The sequence below is a fragment of the Eptesicus fuscus genome, chromosome 3, assembly GCF_027574615.1.
Source record: "Eptesicus fuscus isolate TK198812 chromosome 3, DD_ASM_mEF_20220401, whole genome shotgun sequence".
In the NCBI taxonomy this organism is placed as follows: Eukaryota; Metazoa; Chordata; class Mammalia; order Chiroptera; family Vespertilionidae; genus Eptesicus; species Eptesicus fuscus.
Window position 1 is genome coordinate 202,788 of NC_072475.1, and position 22,889 is coordinate 225,676.

Sequence of the window (22,889 nt, forward strand, 5' to 3'; positions counted from 1 at the left end):
CCCTTGTTCACATTTCGGTGAAATGACAGTGTGGCCCCCTGTTCCAGTTCCGAGGTGACGACACTAGATCGTCGATCCAAGCGGGAGGCCCCCCCGAGTGTGGGGCCCGGTGCCCGGCCCAGGGAGCTGGCCCTGGCCGTAGGACCGCTGTGAGGATGAGGTGAATTCTTGTATTTAAAGCCCTGAGTGTAGGGCCTGGCACGGGCGGGATCCGGGGGAATGCTAGTGAAAACTGAAAAAGAAACAGCGAGGGCCCGGCCGGCGTGGCTCGGCGGTTGAGCGTCCACTATGAGCCAGGAGGTCAGGGTTCGATTCCCGATCAGGGCACCTGCCCGGGTTGTGGGCTCGATCCCCAGTGTGGGGCGTGCAGGAGGCAGCCGGTCCATGATTCTCTCTCATCACTGATGTTTCTCTCTCTCTCCCTTCCTCTCTGAAGTCAATAAAACAATAAAAATAAAGAAACGGTTAGTGAATCTGGGAGCTGAAGACACGGTCACGGCTCGGGGAAGGTGGGGCCGGTGGGCAGCGAGGCTGGGCTCTGCCCGTTCACTCACACGTGCTCACACCGTGCTCGCTTCAGGAAGGCCTGTCGGCAGCCGGCACTTTCTGACGCCTTTGACGTCCCACGCTCCGCCGCGGGCATGGCAGTGCCTCGTGAGCTTGGTGTGTTGTCATTTACTTTCATCTATAAAACTCCAGACTCGACCTGGGAAGTGCTAGCTCCGCCAGTGGGCGGCCACACGATTAAGCCACGTGATTAAGCCACGTGAGTTTACAAGAGTCGAGTAAATGACATTGGGATCTTGTCATCAAAAAATGAACGAAACATACGAGTGTAAATCCTTTTTAGAAGACAAATGTAGGTTTAAATGACGCATGAGTTTCCCCAGGGGCTCAACCGGGGGTGACGTAGGCGATTTAAACGAAATCTTCTGGTTTGAGTATTTGTAATGTAACCCCAGGGGCCCCGATTCATGGTCACTTGTGGGCACAGCCAGGAAGACCAGCTTACAGCTTCTCGAGCTTTAGTTCTTAACCTGCCTTTAAGGAAAATCGTCAGAAACATCTCAGGTCGAGGACAGATACAATTTTCTTGAAATCTTTGTTTGAAAAACCCAAATGGAGTACAAAATACTGTCTATATTTTCATTAATCTTCATTTACTTTTTTTTCTTGGTTAAAAGGGAATGTCATTCTTGTTCATTGTGAATTTCAGAACCTAAATTTGGGAAGAGAATTCTAAAGGCACGCTAATTGGGCTCTGCAGAGAGCTCTTTAAGATTTTGACTATATACATAATGGTAGCATTCAGAGTATGAATTCGCTGTCATTAGTCCAGAAGGCTTTTTAAAAAAAAATATATTTTATTGATTTTTTTACAGAGAGGAAGGGAGAGGGATAGAAAGCTAGAAACATCGATGAGAGAGAAATATCGAACAGCTGCCTCCTGCACACTCCCTACTGGGGATGTGCCCGCAACCAAGGTACATGCCCTTGACCGGAACCGAACCTGGGACCTTTCAGTCCACAGGCCGACGCTCCATCCACTGAGCCAAACCGGTTTTGGCAGCCCAGAAGGCTTTTTAAAGCAATACGCCTTTTTTCATGGGCAGGAATGTTTTCCTGACACACAAACAGCTTCCATGGCATGGACCTCGGCCCCGACGGGCACTGGGCATAGACTGGTCTAATTCGAGTGACTTGGCTGAATTTGGCAAACGGTGAAACACTCGGATTCTTATCTTGCTGGTTCGTGGAGCCCTCACTGCTGGTAGGTGCAATGCATTCCCAAAGCTCCGCGGTGGAATGTTGACCCAGGAGGTCGTGGGTTTGATTTCGGTGAGGGCACAGCCTGGGTTTCGGGTTCCATCTCCACCCAGTACGGGGCCTGCAGGAGGCAGCCGGCCAATGACTCTCTCTCACTGATGTTTCTATCTTTCTCCTTTCCTTTCTCTCTAAAAATCAATATAGCCATACTCAGTGTGGCTCAGTGGATAGAGCGTCGGCCTGCAGACCAAAGGGTCCTGGGTTCGATTCCGGTCAAGGGCACGGACCTGAGTTGCAGGCTCCTCCCTGGCCCTGGTTGGGGCCCTGGTCGGGGCGTGTGCAGGAGGCAACCAACTGATGTGTTTCTCTCACATCAGCATTTCTCTCTGTCCTTCCCTCTCTCTTCCACTCTCTCTAAAATCAATGGAAAAATATCCTCGGGTGAGGATTAAAAAAAAATTCAATATAAACATGTTTTTTTTTTAAAAAAAAAAAAAAAAAGCGCAGAGGAGAGGCCCGGACCTTTGCTGGGCTCTCTGCCAAAGGACAAGGTCGGTCTATCCGCCGCCTCTTCCACGAAGCCTTCCTCCCGTTGGCTGGGCCCCGGTGGGAGGCCGCCCCCTGTGGAGCTCACACCCTGTCTCCGTGTCTCCTTTGAGAGGCGAGGCAGCCACTCGCTTGTGGCCGATACTGCAACTTTTAAGTGTGTCTTTAAGAAGCAGGGGACGTATCTGAGGCTCCGCTTTCGTCCGAATGCGACCGCTGCTCAGGCACACGCGTCTGTGTGGGCGAGTCCGCGCAGCTAAAAACGGGAAGCGGACAGGTGTCCCCGAGGCCCGGCCATCCGTCACCCGTGTCTGCACCGCGGGGGACCCCTCCACACCGGCCGCATTCCGGGCTTTCAGGAGGAGGCCGCGGCGATGCCGCGCCACTATTTTGGGACGTGATGGCTTAATCCGAGAAGCGTTTGGACGCACAAACCACCGTCTCTTCCTGCCGCGGTCTGGGTGTCCTGGGCTCCCGGTGTCACCGCGGTCTGGGTGTCCTGGGCTCCCGGTGTCACCGGCGGGATGGGCGCTGCTTGGGCAGGAACACCGGTGACGAAGAGGCTCGGGGACGTTGGTGGCGCTGGGAATGGGCTCCATGGAGAAGAGGAAGAGGGATTCTCTTCCTTCTTTTCCTGCCGATGGCTGACAAGTGTATTTTTGGTTTCTTACAAACCCGTGGACTCTTCACTGAATCAAAACCAGGGAAGGAGCCCCGATATAATCACTTGTTCATTTGGGGGCTGATCCACCCCCTAAGATGAAGGGATGTAGATTCTAAGGAGCTTGGAGAGCATCTGTTTTATTTATTCACTAGAGGCCCGGCGCATGGTATTTGTGTGCGGGTACGGTCCCTAGGCCTGGCCTGCGATCAGGGCCATCTTCCTCAGCTGCTGGCAGCCAGCCCCGCCCCCCGCCACCACCCACCCCCGGTTCCCCATTCGCCATCGCCATAGAGCGATTGGAGCCTGCTGGCCTGGAAAGGGACCGAGAGGTGGCCAGTGCGCCTCCTAGTGACTGGTCAAGCAGTTGTTCCGCTGTTAGGGTCAATGTGCAAATTACCCTTTTTTAAATAGGATAGAGGCCCAGTGCACGGGTGGGGGCTGGCTGGCCTGCCCTGGTGGGGGCCCCAGATTGGGGTGGGGGTCCCCGCTGGGGGCAGGGCAGGCTGGTGGGAGGGGCCACGGTCATTCTAGTTTCTGGTTGTTCTGGTTGTTCCACCATTTCGGTCGCTGAGCTTTTATTATATAGGATTTTTTAAAAAATATATTTTTATTTATTTCAGAGAGGAAGGGAGAGGGAGATAGAGAAAGAAACATCAATGATGAGAGAGAATCATGGATTGGCTGCCTCCTGTACACCCCACACTGGGGATCGAGCCCACAACCGGGAATGGAACCGTGACCTCCTGGTTCACAGGTCGTCGCTCAAGCACTGAGCCGCGCCAGCCGGGCGAGGGCATCTGTGTTAGAGCTCTGCCTTCCAGGTGAGGAACCGTGGCAGAGAAGTGGGGTCGGTGTCCACGTGGCCGAGAGAGCTGGAGCCAAGAGAAGGTTTCTCAGCCACCCGTGCCCTTCACGGAACGCGAGGCCCGTTCTTGCGTTTTGTGTTGACTTTTTCACAAGAAGGTGACTTGCTAAGTGGCGTGCCAGCCTCCACTCTGTGTCCTTGACCTTTGACCCAACCTCTGAAAACACCGGCTACGTGGAAACTGATCCTCCGTCGAGAGGTTCGAGTCGGTACTCTGATGGGTTGGATGCCATCGCCGTCACCACCAAGTGCCCGCAGCAGTGTCCAGGCAGGAAGCTCCAAACCCGGAGAACGTTCGAAGCGCTTGTCTGAGCCCAGGTTCAGGGCCCAGTCCTGGGGCGGCATCGCCAAGGGCGGAGACAGTGGTTGGAGGAATGGCTGCGTCAGGGTTACTTTGTGCCCTAGAATCATTGCATATACGTGAGGAGGGACATGCAGGGCCTGGTGGCAGACGCAGGGGGAGGAGGAAGCAAAGCAGGGAATCTCTGGGATAAAAAGTAAAATTCAGCCCTGGCTGGTGTGGCTCAGTGGACAGAGCGTCGGCCTGCGGACCAAAGGGTCCCGGGTTCGATTCCAGTCAAGGGCACGTACTTCGGTTGCAGGCTCCTCCATGGCCCGGGCCCTGGTCAGGGCTCGTGCAGGAGGCAACCAATCCATGTGTCTCTCTCATACCAATGTTTCTCTCTCCCTCTCTCTTCCACTCTCCCTAAAAATCATGGAACAGTATCCTGGGGTGAGGATTAACAAAACAACAACAAAAACACACATAAAACCCGCGGCTTTTTGGCTACTGATTCTTCACAAAAACAGATGGAGCGTCGAAGGCTGACGTGCAGCCGGGTCTAACTGGCGAGGTAAACCCATGTCTCCGCGTCCCCCGGCGTCCGTGTGTCCTTCCCTGCGACACGCTCACGTCCCGCGGTCAGCTCAGCGCCGGGCACCACCGGCTCTGCGGCGGGCCGGGCGGCGCTCCTGTGTGTGCTCAGGGGGCTCCTCGGGGAGGGTCCGCCTTAAAGCGAAGGGAGAAACACCTGGCGCTGCCAGGAGCTCGGCGGAAAGGGAGCGAGGGCGTCCGGAGTGCCCGCGGGCGGCTCCGGGCGGTGACAGCAGCGGGCCTCGCTCTGAAAGGGACAGAGCTGACCGGCCCCAAGTCCCACTGTCGATCGGGGGCCTGGGCGGAGGTCAGGGTGGCCCCCCGAGGACGGGGGAGGAGCACACACGGTGACGGCATCGAATGCTGCGCTCCCCTCTGCGCCCAGGGAGCCAGCGGGCGGGTCTGTGGGCGTTTTCACTTCATCCGAGGTCTTTCCGCTCACACGCGGGACCCGCTCACACACTGGACCCGCTCACACATGGCACCCGCTCACACACGGGACCCTCTCACACACGGGACCCGCTCACACACGGGACCCGCTCACACAGGACCCACTCACACACTGGACCCACTCACACACGGTAACCGCTCACACGCTGGACCCGCTCACACACGGGACCCGCTCACACACGGGACCCGCTCACACAGGACCCACTCACACACTGGACCCACTCACACACGGTAACCGCTCACACGCTGGACCCGCTCACACAGGACCCACTCACACACGGGACCCGCTCACATGCTGGACCCGCTCACACACGGGACCCGCTCACACACGGGACCCGCTCACACACGGGACCCGCTCACACGCTGGACCCGCTCACACACGGCACCCGCTCACATGGGACCCGCTCACACACGGGACCCGCTCACACACGGTAACCGCTCACACGGGACCCGCTCACACACGGGACCCGCTCACACAGGACCCACTCACACACGGGACCCGCTCACATGCGGGACCCGCTCACACACTGGACCCGCTCACACGCTGGACCCGCTCACACACGGGACCCGCTCACACACGGGACCCGCTCACACGCGGGACCCGCTCACACAGGACCCACTCACACACTGGACCCGCTCACACGCTGAACCCGCTCACACGCCGGACCCGCTCACACAGGACCCGCTCACACGCCGGACCCGCTCACACACGGCACCCGCTCACACAGGACCCGCTCACACGCCGGACCCGCTCACACACGGGACCTGTTCACACACGGGACCCGCTCACATGCTGGACCCGCTCACACACGGGACCCGCTCACACACGGGACCCGCTCACACACGGGACCTGCTCACACGCTGGACCCGCTCACACACTACAGCAGCGGTTTCCACGGGGCACACCCCCGGGGTAGGGGGCAATGTGATGTTTAAGGGGGCGATTCCAGAATGAGCTATGAACAGTGACGTGTTTGCATTTCTTGTGGGTCTAGGGGCCCCATATACAGCATGTAAATGAATTGTGGCGTCTTTATGCATTCCAGTTCTCTATGTTTTGAAACTTTATTTGCTATTTTTTCACGTCACTTCATATTATTATGATGTTTTTAACAGTTTCTTAGTGACGTCTTCCTCAGGACCCCACGGTCCTTTCGTCCTTTTGTTTTTCTCTTCCGTGGCTGCCGTGTTCTTCGGAAGCTTGTGCTGACCACGTTCATGGCCTTTCAGGCTTCCTCCCGTGAACAGGGGTCACTTTTTGAACAACAAGGATTCTACGTTGGGGAGGGGGGGGCTCCAGGATGTTAGAGATGCTGGGGGCGGGGGCGGGGGGGGGGGGGCCAGAAAAGGTGGGCCCCACTGGGCTGGAGGTTTGTTACGTAAACGCCCGCAGGGCCCTGCCTCCCTCCCGCCTTCACTCCAGAGGCCACCACTCAGGCAGGTCCTCACCAGGATGCGTCTGCATCGCAACATCTTGCCTGGTTCCCGCCGCTTTCTGAGAGAAGTGCAGGGAGGTCAATGTTTTCCTAAGACCTTGGTCCTCAGATCGATTGGAAGTGTGCCCAGGGCGGGAATTCCAGGTGGAAACACGTTTCCTTTGGCAGAGTCCAGGCCAGCCCCCCTCCTGGCGTCCAGTGTGGTTCCTGGGAGCGCCCACACCTCTGACGACGGCGCCTTTGTTTTCTCTCCTCCGTGCGGCGTGGACTCCCCGCTTCCCCTGCGTGTTTGTCCGCTCTCTCAGCCTGCGGTCACCGCGCCCGCGCGTCCACCTGCTTCCCAGCCCCGCCCTCGTGCTCCTGTCGTGTCCTTTCCCCTTTGCCATCTTATGGGTTGACGCCTGTGAGCAGAGCCAACCAACAGAAACACAAACAACACCGCCACCTGCACCCGCGCTTCCCAGGGTTTGGGAAACGGAGAAGGTGACGCTCCATCCTGCCCGGAAGGAGGGTGGGTCTGGGGGGCAGTGCTTTGGAGACAAAGGCTGCAAACTCAGACGCCCTCCCGACCCGGTAAAACCACGCACCGGCCGCGGCCCTGCACCCCCACCTTCACGGGTGCACCTTGCAGGCTCGCGTGCCCCAGCCCTTCTCGTCCGGCTCACAGAGTAGACATGGCACTCACGCTTGGCCAGTGACTGTGGACTGAACGAGGGACTATCCGCTCCAAAGCAGAGGGAGTATTTAATGGAAAAATGAAGTATATTTACACAAAAACAATTTTATTGGAGCCCATCCATCCACTTATATAGTGTCTATGGCTGTGTTTCACAATAGGAATAGCAGGGATGAATAATTGTGAGGGAGACCTATGGCCTGGGAAACCTGAAATATTTGCAGAAAGTTTTGCTGACCCATCTTCCTGATGGACAGACTGAGGCTCGGAGGGTTCGCGCGTCTGGTCTCACTTGTACAGCATTTGGAAGCAGGATCATAGTTCAAACCGAGGTTCTCTAACCTGTCAAATGCCTTTGGGTGTGGTTTCCCCTATGTTTTTTCCCCTTTGGAAGAATAATCCCATATAATAAAGAGCCAATATGCAAATGGCCATCACACTGTCACATTGGGGCCAGGGACCCTGAGGCCAGGCCGGGGGACCGAGGCTGTGCCCCCCGCCCTGCAGGGCTCGACAGGGATGGGGCTGGCCAGGTCTGGATCTTGCGTGATTTTGAGGCGCGCGCGGGTGGGTGGGGACTTGATTCTGGGTCCCACGGTGCACCCCAGCCTCTGACAGGAGGGAGATTTTCATATACATTTTACTCATTTTCTTTCATCTCTGACGCTTCTATTATAGAGAAAGGGCAAATAGCAATATTAAAATATTTCCTCTAATTAATTCCCTTTTAATGTGCACGAATTTCGTGCACCGGGCCACTGGTTTTACTTGTAAAGTGCTTATTGTCTTCCCTGTTATTGTAAGTACTTTCCTTGTATTAAATCATTTAACCTCCCTGTTCAGGTTGGGGTGAGGCAGGAGCTGGTAAATGCGGGCCTGAGGCTGAATCCAGGCAGCTGTTCGTTTTTGTAAATAAAGTTTTGCCCTAGCTGGTGTGGCTCAGTGGATAGAGCGTCGGCCTGCAGACCAAAGGGTCCCGGGTTCGATTCCGGTCAAGGGCATGTACTTCGGTTGCAGGCTCCTTCCTGGGCCCTAGTTGGGGCTCGAGCAGGAGGCAACCAATCGATGTGTTTCTCTCACGTCGATGTTTCTCTCTGTCTTTCCCTCTCTCTTCCACTCTCTCTAAAAATCAATGGAAAAATATCCTCAGGCGAGGATTAACAGTAAGTAAGTAAGTAAGTAAATAAATAAAGTTTTGTTGGGACACACCACGCCCATTTGTCTCCTGTCTTTGTCAATAAAGTTGGAGCCCATCCATTCAAAGGCGTCTCCTCTGTGGCTCCGAGGAGGGCAGAGATGAGCAGTTCGCACGAGCCCGTAGCAGCCCGTGAAGTGTGAACACAGGTTGTCTGGCCCTTTACAGAGAAGGGCTGGGACTGCTGACCGTTTCACCAGCGTGAGAGATGTCTTTCTCGGAGACAGCAGGCTGCACGGGTCACACAGCCTGGCAGCGAACGTTAAAGCCTGAGGAAGCGCCTTTAGACCCTTCTCCAAACGCTGCCCACAGGTAGTCGCGTTTCGCGTGCCAGTGGAGAAGCCCCAGGCCTGCCCAGCTCTGCGGAGTCACTGCCTGGCAGGGCCCGGCAGGGCCTGGTCGTAGTCAAAGGCAGGAAGCCAGGATTGAGGCAAATTTGGGAAAGGCCAGCCTGGAGCAAACTAAGTCTTCCCAACACGTTGGCTGAGTCGATGAGATCACGTGCGTTGAGGCCGCAGGCGTGCAGGGGCTGCTGTGGGTCTGATAGGCCGTCGCTCCGAAGCAAGCCCGGCGCTCAGCCTCTGAGAGGCTCCTCCGATCCTATTGAACTCCACTTTCTGCGCCGCGGGAAACCGTTATTTACTGTGACAAGGACACAGTACAAACCACACGTGCTGCCTCCTCCCGGAGCCTCCGTCCGTGTGCTAATACTCGGATGCGCACATGCCTTTCTGGGTGGAATTACCGTAATTTTACTGAATTCTCAAAATGCCGTGAGGCTAGTTTTGGTTCCAGTTCTGGAAAGCGATTCCCCTTGGGGTTCGGGTTTGTCGCTTTCCTGGACGCGTTTCACTCAAGAGCCAAGAAGACACACGGTTGCTCCTCGGGGAACGGAGAGCGCGGAGTGTCCCTCATTACCGGTATCGGGACGTCCTGGACGGAGACGGCAGACCGGGACAGAGCACACAGCCGTGCAGAGCCTTCTCCTTGTCTCTTTCTTGTCAAATTGTCCTTGAAGGACACCTTTTCCTCGGTGGCTCTGCACCGGCCGGGCCTCCGACGCCATCTCTGCGGTCAGGAGGCTGCAGCGCGGACCGGCCGTGCCGGGCGGTCCTGGGTCCGTCCCCGGCGTGGCCTCCGGGTGAAGCTCTGGGCGGGATCTGTCAGTCGCCCCGGCAGCGTTGGCAGGTGACCTTTCCCATCGGGTCCGTGTGCGGCTGCCCCTTTCCGACTCGGGCGGCTCCCCGAGGGCCTCGGCCAGGCCAGACACGTCAACCCCCAAGCCTCAGTCTCTCCATCAGGAAGACGGGCCGGGGAGGAGGGAGGGCTACTCATTCCAGCTCTTCCTGTTCCGAGGGGCCAGTTTCATGGAATCCAGGTGCTCCAGCCACTGACTGCCATGGCGATGGCGATGGCGATGGCGCCGTGCAGATGTGCTATCTGCTTCCCCATCAGCACACGTCAGAGGCACGTCTCTGGGGGAGCAGCCGGGCGTGGCCGCTGGGTCCCGCGGTCACAGGGCTCGTAGGGTCAGTGCCATCTGCGTGCCCACCCGGGATCGCGCATTCCTGCGGCTCCACACCCCCCAGCAGGGGGCGGGTCGTGCTCCGGAGTTCAGCCTTCCTAACAGGTGTGCAGGCCTCCTGGTCTGTTTGTTTACATTTGTGTTTATTGATCTCAGAGAGGAAGGGAGAGGGAGAGAGAGAGGAACATCAACAAAGAGAGAATCACGGGTCGGCTGCCTCCTGCACGCCCCCCACTGGGGATGGAGCCCGCGACCCGGGCCTGTGCCCTGACCAGGAATCCGACTGTGACCTCCTGGTTCAGAGGTCGGCGCTCAGCCCCTGAGCCACGCCGGCCGGGCTCAAACCTCACCTTCCGAACGGGGCTCCTGGCTGTTGCCCTCCGAGCGTGGGCCCGTGGCCGCGTGCGGGCTGGGTGCCTGGCGCTGCCCGAGGGCATTCCTGCCGACGGGGGTCACGCTGTGCGCGCCAGCCCGAGGGCACAGCCGGCCCCGGTTGGGTCACGCTGAAGACATTCCTGCCGGGTGATGCAAGCCTGCTGTATTTTGGGTTTGCCAGGACCAAGGAGAGCGAGCACTTGGCCTCGCCGCGCTCGCTGTTCATCAATGCCTCTGACAGGAGGAGGGCTGCACCGCCCTGCTTTTTCTAGAAGCATGACCGCATCCCGGCTGTCGGGGCGGCGAGGGCAGGAGGGGTGGCAGCGGGAGGGAACAGGAGGCCCGGGGACACGGGTCTGGGACAGCAGGTAGCGGAGCGGCGGGCAGCTGTCGCCGCTGCTCAGACCGCCGGCGGCCGCGGCAGGTGCAAGCTCCGAGTCTCTGCGCACAAAGGCGCCGGGCGGCCAGCAGCGCTGCCCTGGACGACACGAGGGCACACTCCCCGCCGAGTGAGGTAAGGAACAGGTGTGCCCGCCGCCCGCCGCTCACCGGGCGGGGCGCACCGCCTGGCCGAGCTCGGCCGGCCGAGGAGGGATGGGAGGGCATCTGCTTTCGGCCCCTGTGGTCCACACCGCGTCCCGACTTGGCCGCCGCCGCCCTGGAGGCACAGATGTCTCCGTGGTGCAAGCGGGCAGCAGCCTGGGCGTCTGTGGGCCACCTCCCCGCCCTCTCCGGAAGCACCGAGCCGGGAGCCCCGGCCAGGGGGCAGCCCAGCTGCGCGTCCTTAGACGCTGTGGTAACGTGGCTTGTGGAACGTGACTTTTTCTTTTAGCCACGGGGTCCAGGGGTTTTTACAGTTTGTTTTGTTAAACCTGAGACAGTCCGTTCCATCCCCAGGAGCAGGTGGCTAACCAGACACTGGATCCTAAGCAGACGGGGCTGCACAGAGTGAGCGTCAGGGCTGAGGGGAAACACTCCTTAGGTCGCCCTGTCCCCAAGCTGGAAGTCTGTGTCCCCACTCCTTTCTAACGGGATGGGGCGTGGCATCAACGGGCCGAACGCGGTTCCAACTTCGTGACAAGCAGTGGCTGTCCCTCCCCCCAAAGCTGAACGAGGCGGAAAAAGCCCGTTTTCTGTCCACATTCTGGGCGAGATGATCCCGCGCAGGCCGCGTCCCGTACGCACGTACATATATATGTGCCTTCGCTTTGGCTCTATAAATAATCGTGAAAACAAAACCCGATGTTCTGGCACTATTTTTAGGTGGAGAAAAGTTATGGGAAAGACGCGGGGCCCCTCTTGGGAGAAAAGGCTCCGCCGACGTGGTTCCCACAGCCCGGGGAGGGCGGCTGAGCCGTGATTTATTTGTGGCCGTTTTTGGAGACATTTTCCTTAAAATACCCTCCAGCGTTTTTTGGTTTGCTGTCTGCACGGGAAGGAAAGCAGAGGGTTTAGGGGAAACACGACTAAAAGCAGAGACGTTAAATATATGTATTCAAGGAGCAAAGGTATTTATAACAATATCTTTTCCTGGTACCCGTGAACTGAAACCATCACACGTCTCGGTTCAGAGGTGTTTGGGCTGAATTGTCTTATTGTAACAAATGTGCGTGCCCGGCCGAGCCCATCGCGTCTGCAGGATATTTCCCTACTCGCCCGCCCTCGTTGAGGAATTAAATGGAAATTTAATGGGGGAGGATGGCGGCAGGCTCTGTGTTTTGTGTCGTGCAGGTGAGACACGCATCCTCAGCGATGCTGACAGATTGACAGGGAGGGAGTCCGGTGTTGACCGCACAGACGGTTCACAGCACGCCTGTGGGGTATTTTAAAACAGTCCTTGTTGGTTTTCGAAGGATTCCCCGACCTGATCAGTAACTCGCGTCCCGTAGACCTTCGAGCCCCGTCTAACGACAGTCCCGGTGCCCAGACTTCCCGTCCCTCAACTCAGAAGGAGCGTCAGACCCCGAGAGGCCAGGGCTGTGCCGGCCGGGGTGAAGGGATGCGACAAGGCCCAGCAGATGTCTGTTCCCAAAGCAACATTTTTGTGTCAGAAAAGGGGCTAAACGGGGCCGGGACTCTGGGTGCAGGGAAGGCAGGCGGGGACTGGGAGCGTCTTCACGAGAGAGCGACGCCCCCGCCCCGCCCCCCCTTTGCCAAGGCCCCGGGGGTTGCGACCTCGGAGTGAGTGACGATGCCTCTTGTCCTGCAGCTGGAAGACCCGGGGGAAGGCCGCGGCTCCGGCGCCCACATGCTCAGCGCCGCCAGGGTTCCTGCGGATCGGCCCGTGCGCATCGCCTTCAGCCTCGGCCAAGCCTCAGGTGTGCCCTCCGTCCTCGCGCCCCCCCTCCCCGTGCGCACCCCCGGTTGTGCAGTGTGCCGGCTGACCTTGACCTCAGGGCGGCCTGTGCAGGTGCTGCCGGCTGACCTTGACCTCCTGACCCCCATCAGGCCCAGCTGGGTGGCTTCCCCGATGCCTCTAAGGCGGGAGCGTCCCCGTCTCTCATTCTTTGGTCATTTTAGTCCATTTCCTCTCTTTTCTTCCTTCCCCACTTCGGCTTTCTTTTGTTGAGAGTCGTGAGCTAACTTCCCGACAACAGCAAAGCAGGTCGTTGCTGAGTTTGTTGAGAGCGGGCGGTCGGTGGGTGTGAAAATACGTAAAAATACGCTGTCTCGGCTCCAGCAGCGTTTCCTGCCGCTGAGCTGCTGGGCGGCTCCCTTACTTCCCATGGGCAGAGTGAGGGGTGGGAGGTGAGGGGGGTGAGGCACGTGGTGCCTAGACAGGTGAGGCGGAGTGAGGCGTGGGCAGGTGAGGGGGTGAGGCACGTGGTGTCTAGACAGGTGAGGCGGAGTGAGGCGTGGGCAGGTGAGGGGGCAAGGTGGGTGGTGTGCGGGCAGGCGAGGGGGTGAGGCGGGTGGTGTGTGGGCAGGTGAGGGGGCGAGGTGGGTGGTGTGTGGACAGGTGAGGGGGGTGAGGCACGTGGTGCCTAGACAGGTGAGGCGGAGTGAGGCGTGGGCAGGTGAGGGGGTGAGGCACGTGGTGTCTAGACAGGTGAGGCGGAGTGAGGCGTGGGCAGGTGAGGGGGCGAGGTGGGTGCTGTGTGGGCAGGCGAGGGGGTGAGGCTGGTGCTGTGTGGGCAGGTGAGGGGGTGAGGCGGGTGCTGTGTGGGCAGGTGAGGGGGCGAGGTGGGTGGTGTGCGGGCAGGTGAGGGGGTGAGGCGGGTGGTGTGCGGGCAGGTGAGGGGGTGAGGCGGATGCTGTGTGAACAGGTGAGGGGGTGAGGCTGGTGCCATGTGGGCAGGTGAGGGGGTGAGGCGGGTGGTGTGTGGGCAGGTGAGGGGGTGAGGTGGGTGCTGTGTGGACAGGTGAGGGGGTGAGGTGGGTGGTGTGTGGACAGGTGAGGGGGTGAGGCTGGTGCCGTGTGGACAGGTGAGGGGGTGAGGCGGGTGGTGTGTGGGCAGGTGAGGGGGTGAGGCGGGTGGTGTGTGGGCAGGTGAGGGGGTGAGGTGGGTGCTGTGTGGACAGGTGAGGGGGTGAGGCGGGTGCTGTGTGGACAGGTGAGGGGGTGAGGTGGGTGCTGTGTGGACAGGTGAGGGGGTGAGGCGGGTGGTGTGTGGGCAGGCGAGGGGGTGAGGCGGGTGCTGTGTGGACAGGTGAGGGGGTGAGGCTGGTGCCGTGTGGGCAGGTGAGGGGGTGAGGCTGGTGCCGTGTGGGCAGGTGAGGGGGTGAGGCTAGTGCTGTGTGGGCAGGCGAGGGGCCTTCTCCAGGGGCGAGGGTGAGGAGGCAGCCTGCGCAGAGCCCGCGTCACGCCGCCCCCAGGGACTCCTCACACACCTGGAATTGCACCCCTTTGACCGGACCTCGGGGTGTGTCACGGCGGTGAGCAGGGAGGCTTGCATGTCCATGCGTGTCATCTGTCACCCTCAGCCAGGGTCGTATCTGTGCATGTCATACATAGGGCGCCCCCAGAATGTACACACACTCTGAGTGATTCTAAAGGCAGTGTTTATTACAGTACACTTCACTTCCAAAATGAGGCATCAGCTGTGAAAGTGTGTGTACATTCTGGGGGACACCCTGTGCGTGGTGTATATGGTGTACATGTATGCACACACTTGTACATATGTACACACGCGTATAATATGTAGGCCTAGGCGCAAACCGCATGGCCCCCGAGACCTGCCTTGTGAGGGCTGGCTCCTCTGTCTTTCCATCCATCTACCTGTCGTCTCCCCGTCACCCCGTCTCCTTCCCGCGGTGCCCACGCGGGGGCTCCCGTGACAGTGAATGACCGAAAGGGTCAGGCTCATCCCCAACGAAGCCGCGCAAGGAGCTGGGCCCGCCGTCCTGACCCGCAGCTCCTGCCTCCGGGAAGGGCACCTTCTAACAGGGCACCGGGCAGGAGCCGGTGTTCGCCCACCTTTCTCCCAGCAGGTGCCCCGCTGGAGGCAGCGTCTGCGGCCTGGCGTGTGCGGGGCCTGGCGTGTGCGGGGCCTGGCGTGTGCGGGGCCTGGCGTGCGCAGAGTGGGGGCGCACCCTGGGAATCCCGGGTCACGCGGGCAGCTCCGCCCTCCTCACACGGTGCTGCCCTTTGGATTCCGCTGCGTGTGGTGACACCCCACGTTCAGGGAAGCACCGACTTTCCCAGGACGTGGGACAACCGAGGAGGATCTTAGGGAGCAATCCCACGGCCTCGGATCGATGGTTGAGGATAAGCAGAGTCCGTGGGAAAAGGACTCCTTTTTGCCTGTGAATGTTGACTTGTTCATGTCTGAGGAGCCTAATACGGGGCTCATTCCCACAGCCATGTTAGCTCTGTTTTTCTACTTTCTCCTCCTTCGCCTCCCCCTTCTTCTCCCCCTCCTCCCCCTTCTCCTTCTCCCCTTCTTCCTCTTCCTCCCCCCTCCCCCTCCTCTTTTTTCTCCCCTCCTCCCCTCCCCCTCCTCCTCTCCCTCTTCCTCTTCTTCTCCTTCTCCTCTCCCTCCTCCCCCTCTTTCTCCTCTTCCTCTTCTTCCACCTCCCCCTCCTTCTCCCCCTCCCCCTCCTCCTCCCCCTCCTCCCCCTCCTTCCCCTCCCCCTCCTTCTCCCCCTCCCCCCCCTTCTCCTTCTCCCCCTCCTCCTCTTCCTCTCCCTCCTCCTTCCTCCCTCCCCCTCCTCCTCTCCCTCTCCCTCCTCTTCTTCTACCTCCCCTCCCTCTCCTCTTCCTCCTTCCCCTCCCTCTCCTCTTCCTCCTTCCTCCTCCCCCTCCCCCTCTTTCCCCTCCCCCTCCCCCTTCCCCTCCTCTCCCTCCTTCTCCTCCTCCTCCTCCTCCTCCTCCTCCTCCTCCTCCTGCTCCTCCTCCCCCTCCCCCTCCCCCTCCCCCTCCTCCCCCTCCCCCTCTTTCCCCTCCCCCTCCCCCTTCTCCTCTCCCTCCTTCTCCTCCTCCTCCTCCTCCTCCACCTCCTCCTCCTCTCCCTCCCTCTCCTCCTCCTCCTGCTCCCCCTCCTCCCCCTCCCCCTCCTCCTGCTCCTCCTCCCCCTCCCCCTCCCCCTCCTTCCCCTCCCCCTCCTCCTCCTCCCCCTCCTCCTCCTCCTCTTCCTCCTGCTCCCCCTCCTCCATATTTCTCTGAGATGAACTGGGATAGAGATTAAGAACATAGGCTCTAGCATCAGCAAGGCACGGCTTCCAGACCCCTTTCCATCACAGTTTTAACGATTTAGCGTAAGTCACTACACTTTGCTGACCTGCGGTGTTTGGTGAGCTGTGTAAGATGATTGACAGCTGTAAGACTCGGGTTAACCCTGTGCAGGTGCTTCACACAGTCGGTTCTCAGCGGTCCCTGACCTGCCTGCCTCTCCCACGTGTACGCGTGTCAGACAGCCACGGTGCCAGTGACCAGTGGTGACTTAGGGACCAGTTAGCCAGTGGGGCTGGTGGCCCTGGCCCCTTGTCCCTGATCTGACCTTACTCGTTTCTTTTTTTAAAAAAAATATATTTTATTGATTTTTTACAGAGAGGAAGGGAGAGGGACAGAGAGCTAGAAACATCGATGAGAGAGAAACATCGACCAACTGCCTCCTGCACACCCCCTACCGGGGATGTGCCCACAACCAATGTACATGCCCCTGACCGGAATCGAACCCGGGACCCTTCAGTCCGCAGGCCGACGCTCTATCCACTGAGCCACACCGGTCTCGGCTGACCTTACTCGTTTCTATGCTCCCAGACTCAGGTGGGCGAGGTGGGCGAGGTGGGCGAGGTGGCAAACGAGGGCACGGCACGACTCCTCCTCTGTGTTTCTTACGGCAGAGAGCTCCGGGAAGACTGGAAGTCACCGGGGCTCGGAGGCAGGGAGGGCACGGAGGCAGCGCAGGAACGGTGCCGGCCGGGGTAGCAGGTAAAGAGGGGGCTCTATCTTTTAACAAGTCCTCCCTTTCCCTCCGAACACAAAGCATGAGCAGAACCTGAGTCAGAAGAGCAGGATGATTCCATAAGCACTACAGCCCGTCCCCGGAGCGAGGCCTGGATGTGGGACGCGCCCTGCCGTTCCGGCCTCTCCGACCCAGCAGGACGTTGTGCCCATTTACGGACGGGGCAGCTGGCGGGGGAGGGAAGTGATTGCCCCCAATGGCAGCTAACAAGCAGCATTAGAAAGGGACTCAGCCCGTTGGGAGGTGGGGCCCCGTCAGAGAAGAGAAGCCTGGTCCGGCCGGCCTGGCTCGGGTTGGGCGTCGACCTATGACCCAGGAGGTCACGGTCCGATTCCCGGTCAGGGCACAGGCCCGGGTTGTGGGCTCGATCCCTGGTGTGGGGCGTGCAGGAGGCAGCCGGCCCATGATCCCCTCTCATCACTGATGTTTCTATCTGTCTCTCCCTCTCCCTTCCTCTCTGACGTCAATAAAAACAGTTAGAAAAGTAAGAGAGAGAAGCACACGTGCTCCTGAGAGCAGAGCGTCCGGTGGCGGGGGGGGGGGGGTGACGGAGGAAGGTCAGTTCTGAGGTGTTAGAGGAAGAGGAGGGACGTGGGGGCACCTTTTATCTGACGGTAACGACTCCCATGGACTCTCTGTGAAGCAGGTGTTTCTGGGTAAGTGTGTGCTAAGCTAAACGAGTAAGAATATTCTTACAGAGGATGATGGGTAAGAGTCACAAAACGATGGCAGCAATAATGGCGACCAGAGGACTGCTCCTAAGAACGTAAAGCCCGCCTCAAACCAGGTCCGATTCCCGGTGGGACCACGCCGTCTGTTTGACCCTCGACCTTGTTGGCCTGATAGTGCCAGGTGCTGGCTGGGGTCACGTGACGATCGATATTAATATAATTATTAATGATAAAGAACTGGCAGTCTGCCCAGGGCCACGCCAAGTCCCTACCTGTATCCATGTCTCTACCCACATCGGTGGCCGTTTATACCTGTGTCTACACCTTGGATTCTGTGCACCTGGAGACCCCGTGTGTATTAAGGAATTCATGCCTCTAATGCTCAGTACGCAGGAGACAGATTAAAAAAGCTTTTGATGTGTTTCAAAGCGGCGTGATGCGCTCAGGAGAAGCCAGGTATCCAGACCTTTAAAAAAAGTCGTTTGATATATTATTAACGTGGGTTGGCAGCCGTGTAGCACTTATGTTACTTCTATAAATAAAACATTAATCTCAATTTAGATTTAAAATGAAAGTGCTCGAGGCCCTTTTGCGTATCCGTGAAATTTGGGGCAATATTTCATATGCGAAGGGTTTGCTCTGATGGGAGAGTGACAGGGAGACTGTTCCACGTTGAGATTTAGATGGAAAGAGTAACCCCAGGTCCAGGGCGACGCCCCTTCCCTGGCCGGGGAGCCGAGGAGGCAGGGCTCTGTTCTCTCTGTTCTCCGACGAGGAAAAGGGTACCGTCAGCCCCGTGGGCCGAGGGCGCCCCCCTCCCCGCCCCCGCCCATCACCCCTTCTGGTCTGACTTACGATGAAAGGGAACGGGAGCTAAACCGGATGATAGTAAACACTGGTTGTCATTGTTACTGGTCATTTCCTGGGCACCAGCTGTGGGGTAAATGATGGATGTCCGCATTCCTTCACGAGTCAGGGAGTGTTGCACCCATTTAGCAGAGGAGGAAACTGTGTCTCAGAGAGGTCACGTGATTCTCCCCGTTCACCCCCGGCAAAGCCGACGGGCTTCCGTGCAGGCCTGTCCACGGCATGTTGCACCGACGCGCCGTGTCCTCAGTGTCAGGCCTTCAGAGGCAGACGGCCCGGGAACGTGTTCGCGTGAGCCTGGCACGCGCTTGCCTGTGAGCGTGTGTGTCCCTGAAGGACGGTCTCCGGGACGCCAGCTCGGGCCCACCTGCAGGCAGGACCAGCTGCAGGGCCTGTGGGGGCTCCTGGTCAGAGATGGTGGGGTCTGCAGACACTGTGGCGGGGCATGTCCCCTGTCTGGGCCCCCTGGCCCAGGGGCCCATGCACTGAGCCGGCAGGAGGCCCTGGGCGGCTCCCCGGCGGGATGAGCAGGTGGATGGGATGGCGTGTGAGCAGGTGGCCCTCAGGCTCCCGGCTGGGAGGGAAGGAGGTGGGCTGTCCCCTGAGCCGGCTCCCCGGGGTCTCCTCCGTGAGGATTGGGTTTCCTGGCCCCCGAGTGTGCCTGGGGTGGGGACCCCGTGGGGGGAGTCCGGCCGGGATGTCGTGCAGAACAGGGGTTCAGACCCTGTGCACACCTGGTCGGTTTGGGCCGAGTTGCCACCTCTCGGATTCGGATGTAAAACAGGAAACGAGGACACAGCAGCGAGGACCTCTCAGGGTTTGTTTTCTCTGCAGAGTACGTTTACCCAGTGACGGGCTCTCCTGGCCGAGGGTCAGCTGGTCTTGTGAGTCGGAGTTAGTGTTCTCTGTCCTGAGGATGCTGACGACACGGTTCCCAGGGTTTGGGGGAAACTGCCGGGGCTCCGAGCGTGTGCCGTGGGGTCATGGACCAGCGGGAGGAGGGCAGAGGCGCGGCGAGAGCCCCGGGTGGGACACCCCCTGCCTCCGCACCCAGAGGCTGGTCCAGACACCGCTCAGCGCCTCCCAGCGTGCGGGTCCAGTTACTGCGGAGCGGGGAGGGTCCGGGTGACAGACCCCGCGGCCCCACTTACTCGGTTCAGGGAGAAACGCAACGAGGATGGTTGTTGAAGGGGCAGAACAGCCCTGGCCGGTGTGGCTCAGTGGATAGAGCGTCGGCCTGCGGACTGAAGGGTCCCGGGTTCGATTCTGGTCAAGGGCATGGGCCTTGGTTGCGGGCACATCCCCAGTAGGGGGTGTGCAGGAGGCAGCTGATCGATGTTTCTCTCTCATCGATGTTTCTCGCTCTCTATCCCTCTCCTTTCCTCTCTGTGAAAAATCAATAAAATATATTTTTAAAAAAAAGGAAAAAGAAGGGACAGAGCAGCCGGCAGCTGCTCAGTGGCCGGGATGACGTCCAGGGCTCAGGGCGGACCGTGGGTGGTGGAAGCTCTATTTTAAGTGCCGCTGACTTAGTCCCATCGCGCCTGCTCCACAGGCAGCGACCCTCTGCTGGCTCACACTCCCCTTTAAGCTCTCCTTCGAGTCGTATCCTCAGTGGTTTTCTGCCCCCCGCCCCCCCCCAGCGTGTCCAGCAAGCCCACTGCACCCTTTGTAAAGGGAGCCTAGGAAAGGTTTCCTCAAAACGTTAACATACGATAAAGCGATTTGCCGATTTAGCCTAGAGCCCTTGTCGTGGCATTCGATCGATATTTGGTAAATAAATAATTTTTTTAAAAAAATACGTTTTTATTGACTTCAGAGAGGAAGGGAGAGGGAGAGAGAGAAGCATCAGTGATGAGAATCGGGCCCCTGAGTAAACTTTGATCCAACGTGCTTGCACCGATTTTGTTCCATTCTAAACAAACCGGGGGCTGCTTTCTTTTTAAAAAAAGGGAGATTGGCCGGGGGTGGGGCGGCTCAGGCATCGCTACTGTACGGCACCTTGGCTTCCGGAACCGCCGACCAGGCTGCGCTCTCAGGAGCCGGTCCAGCGCCGCCCGCCAAGGTCTCCCGAGCCGGGCCAGGCGTCCGCAGCTGTGTCCCCGGCTGAGTCATCGCCCTCCCCCGCCGGCCCGGCCCGTGACTCACCGCTCCGCTTTTAGCCCAGTCGCCTATTTTTAAAGCCCGCTGGAGAAGACAGCGCTGTTTGAGAGTAAACAGGCCGCACATCCCCGCGGGCGCAGCGCGGCTCCCGGCCCTGGCGCTGCTGGCGGCCGGGGTGCCAGGCGGCAGGTGGCCCGGAGGCACCCGCTGGCGCGCCGCCTCACATCTGTCTGTGGTTTTCTCGCTGCCGCTGCCACTTCCTGCTTGGATTAGTCCCACTTGATTCACTTTTAAGACTAAAGCCTTGCTTTTATTTTGCTTGTAAAATACCAATTCTCCGTTTATTTCTACGTTGACTAACAGGCTTCCCCAGCAACTCGAGGTGGAGCCTTCACGTGCCTGCGAGGTGGTCAGCGTGGACACACCTATGCACCCGTGTGTGCGGTGGCTAAATCGTGACGTAGATTTCGGCCAGGGGCTTCGTCGATTCTGGGTCACACGGGGAATCTGCTATTTACTTGGCTATAAAAGTGAATTCCTTTTTCCCCAAAATGTTTTTATTGATTTTTCTGTTCTTTTAAAGAGAGAGAGAGAGAGGGAGAGGGAGATAAAAACATTGATGAGAGAGAATCATTGGTCGGCTGCCTCCTGCACGCCCCACCCTGGGGATGGAGCCCACAACCCGGGCATGTGCCCTGACCGGGTATCGAACCGAGACCTCCTGGTTCATAGGTGGATGCTCAACCCCTGAGCCATTTTTGGGCTGTTCTTTTTTGTTAATTCTCATCAGAGGATATTTTTTTCAATTGATTTTTTAGAGAGCGTGAAAGGGAAGGAGGGCGGGGGAGAGAGAAAACCATTGATCTGAGAGAGACACATTGATTGGTTGCTTTCCAGGGCCTGGCATCAAACCTGCCACTCAGGTACGTGTGCTTGACCGGGAACCGAACCCGCGCCCCCTCCCCGCCCCGGCTGACACTCTAACCACTGAGCCACCAGCCAGGGCCAGAGCCTTCTTCACTGGAGAACTACCAGAGACGTTTGCGAGACGCTGGTCTCGGCCGCCTCGGCTCTGGGACGCTGTGTGTGTCGGTCGTGAGTGCCGCTGTCTTCTGCGTCCGGTCCGTCTCCAACGCGAGGGACAGACCAGCGGGCGTCGGCGCTGACGGCTCAGCCGCGGGCGGAAGGGTCCAGAGTGACAGTCTGATCTTCCCTTCCAGATGGCGCCCCTCCGGAGGACCCCACGCGGCTCTTCCCGGAACTAGACCAGCAGCTGCAGGTGAGGGCTCTCCGCACCCTCCTTCCTCCTCGGCTTCACAGCCCAGAGCTGGGCCGCGGGCTGGGAGGCAGACAGAGGGCCAGGCCCTGGGCGCGCCCTGCCTGTGGCCCTCAGCACCAGCCGGTCGGGACACGCAGAGGGGCCGGCTCCTGTGCGGGGGGAGGGTGGGGTTAGGGGGGGAGAAGGGGCGCTGGGCTGGGACGCGCCGTCCACTCCCCTTTGTCTGGGACGCGCCGTCCACTCCTTTGTCTGGGCCACGCAGCATCCACTCCCTTTGGGCCACGCAGCGTCCACCCGCTTTGTCTGGGACACGCAGCGTCCACTCCCCTTTGTCTGGGCCACGCAGCGTCCACTCCCCTTTGTCTGGGCCACGCAGCGTCCACTCCCCTTTGTCTGGGCCACGCAGCGTCCACTCCCCTTTGTCTGGGACGAGCAGCGTCCACTCCCCTTTGTCTGGGCCACGCAGCGTCCACTCCCCTTTGTCTGGGCCACGCAGCGTCCACTCCCCTTTGTCTGGGCCACGCAGCGTCCACTCCCCTTTGTCTGGGACGCGCAGCGTCCACTCCCTTTGGGCCACGCAGCGTCCACTCCGCTTTGTCTGGGCCACGCAGCATCCACTCCTTTGTCTGGGCCACGCAGCATCCACTCCTTTGTCTGGGCCACGCAGCGTCCACTCCCCTTTGTCTGGGCCACGCAGCGTCCACTCCCCTTTGTCTGGGCCACGCAGCGTCCACTCCGCTTTGTCTGGGCCACGCAGCGTCCACTCCGCTTTGTCTGGGACGCGCAGCGTCCACTCCGCTTTGTCTGGGACGCGCAGCGTCCACTCCCTTTGGGCCATGCAGCGTCCACTCCCCTTTGTCTGGGCCACGCAGCGTCCACTCCGCTTTGTCTGGGACGCGCAGCGTCCACTCCCTTTGGGCCACGCAGCGTCCACTCCCCTTTGTCTGGGCCACGCAGCGTCCACTCCGCTTTGTCTGGGACGCGCAGCGTCCACTCCCTTTGGGCCACGCAGCGTCCACCCGCTTTGTCTGGGACACGCAGCGTCCACTCCCCTTTGTCTGGGCCACGCAGCGTCCACTCCCTTTGGGCCACGCAGCGTCCACCCGCTTTGTCTGGGACACACAGCGTCCACTCCCCTTTGTCTGGGCCACGCAGCGTCCACTCCCCTTTGTCTGGGCCGCGCAGCGTC

The 22,889-nt window shown here is 59.4% G+C and overlaps 1 protein-coding gene across 1 annotated transcript in view; it reads left to right on the forward strand.

The window, feature by feature from the left end:
• Nucleotides 1–10,722: 10,722 nt before the first annotated feature.
• MAP3K7CL (MAP3K7 C-terminal like) overlaps nt 10,723–22,889 on the forward strand; it is a 30,864-nt gene continuing 18,697 nt past the window's right edge. The window contains exons 1-3 of the mRNA XM_054710457.1: nt 10,723–10,887; nt 12,583–12,691; nt 21,642–21,700. Of these exons, the coding sequence (XP_054566432.1) occupies nt 12,622–12,691; nt 21,642–21,700 (129 nt within the window). The 5' untranslated portion in view covers nt 10,723–10,887; nt 12,583–12,621. The remainder of the gene's footprint in view (nt 10,888–12,582; nt 12,692–21,641; nt 21,701–22,889) is intronic.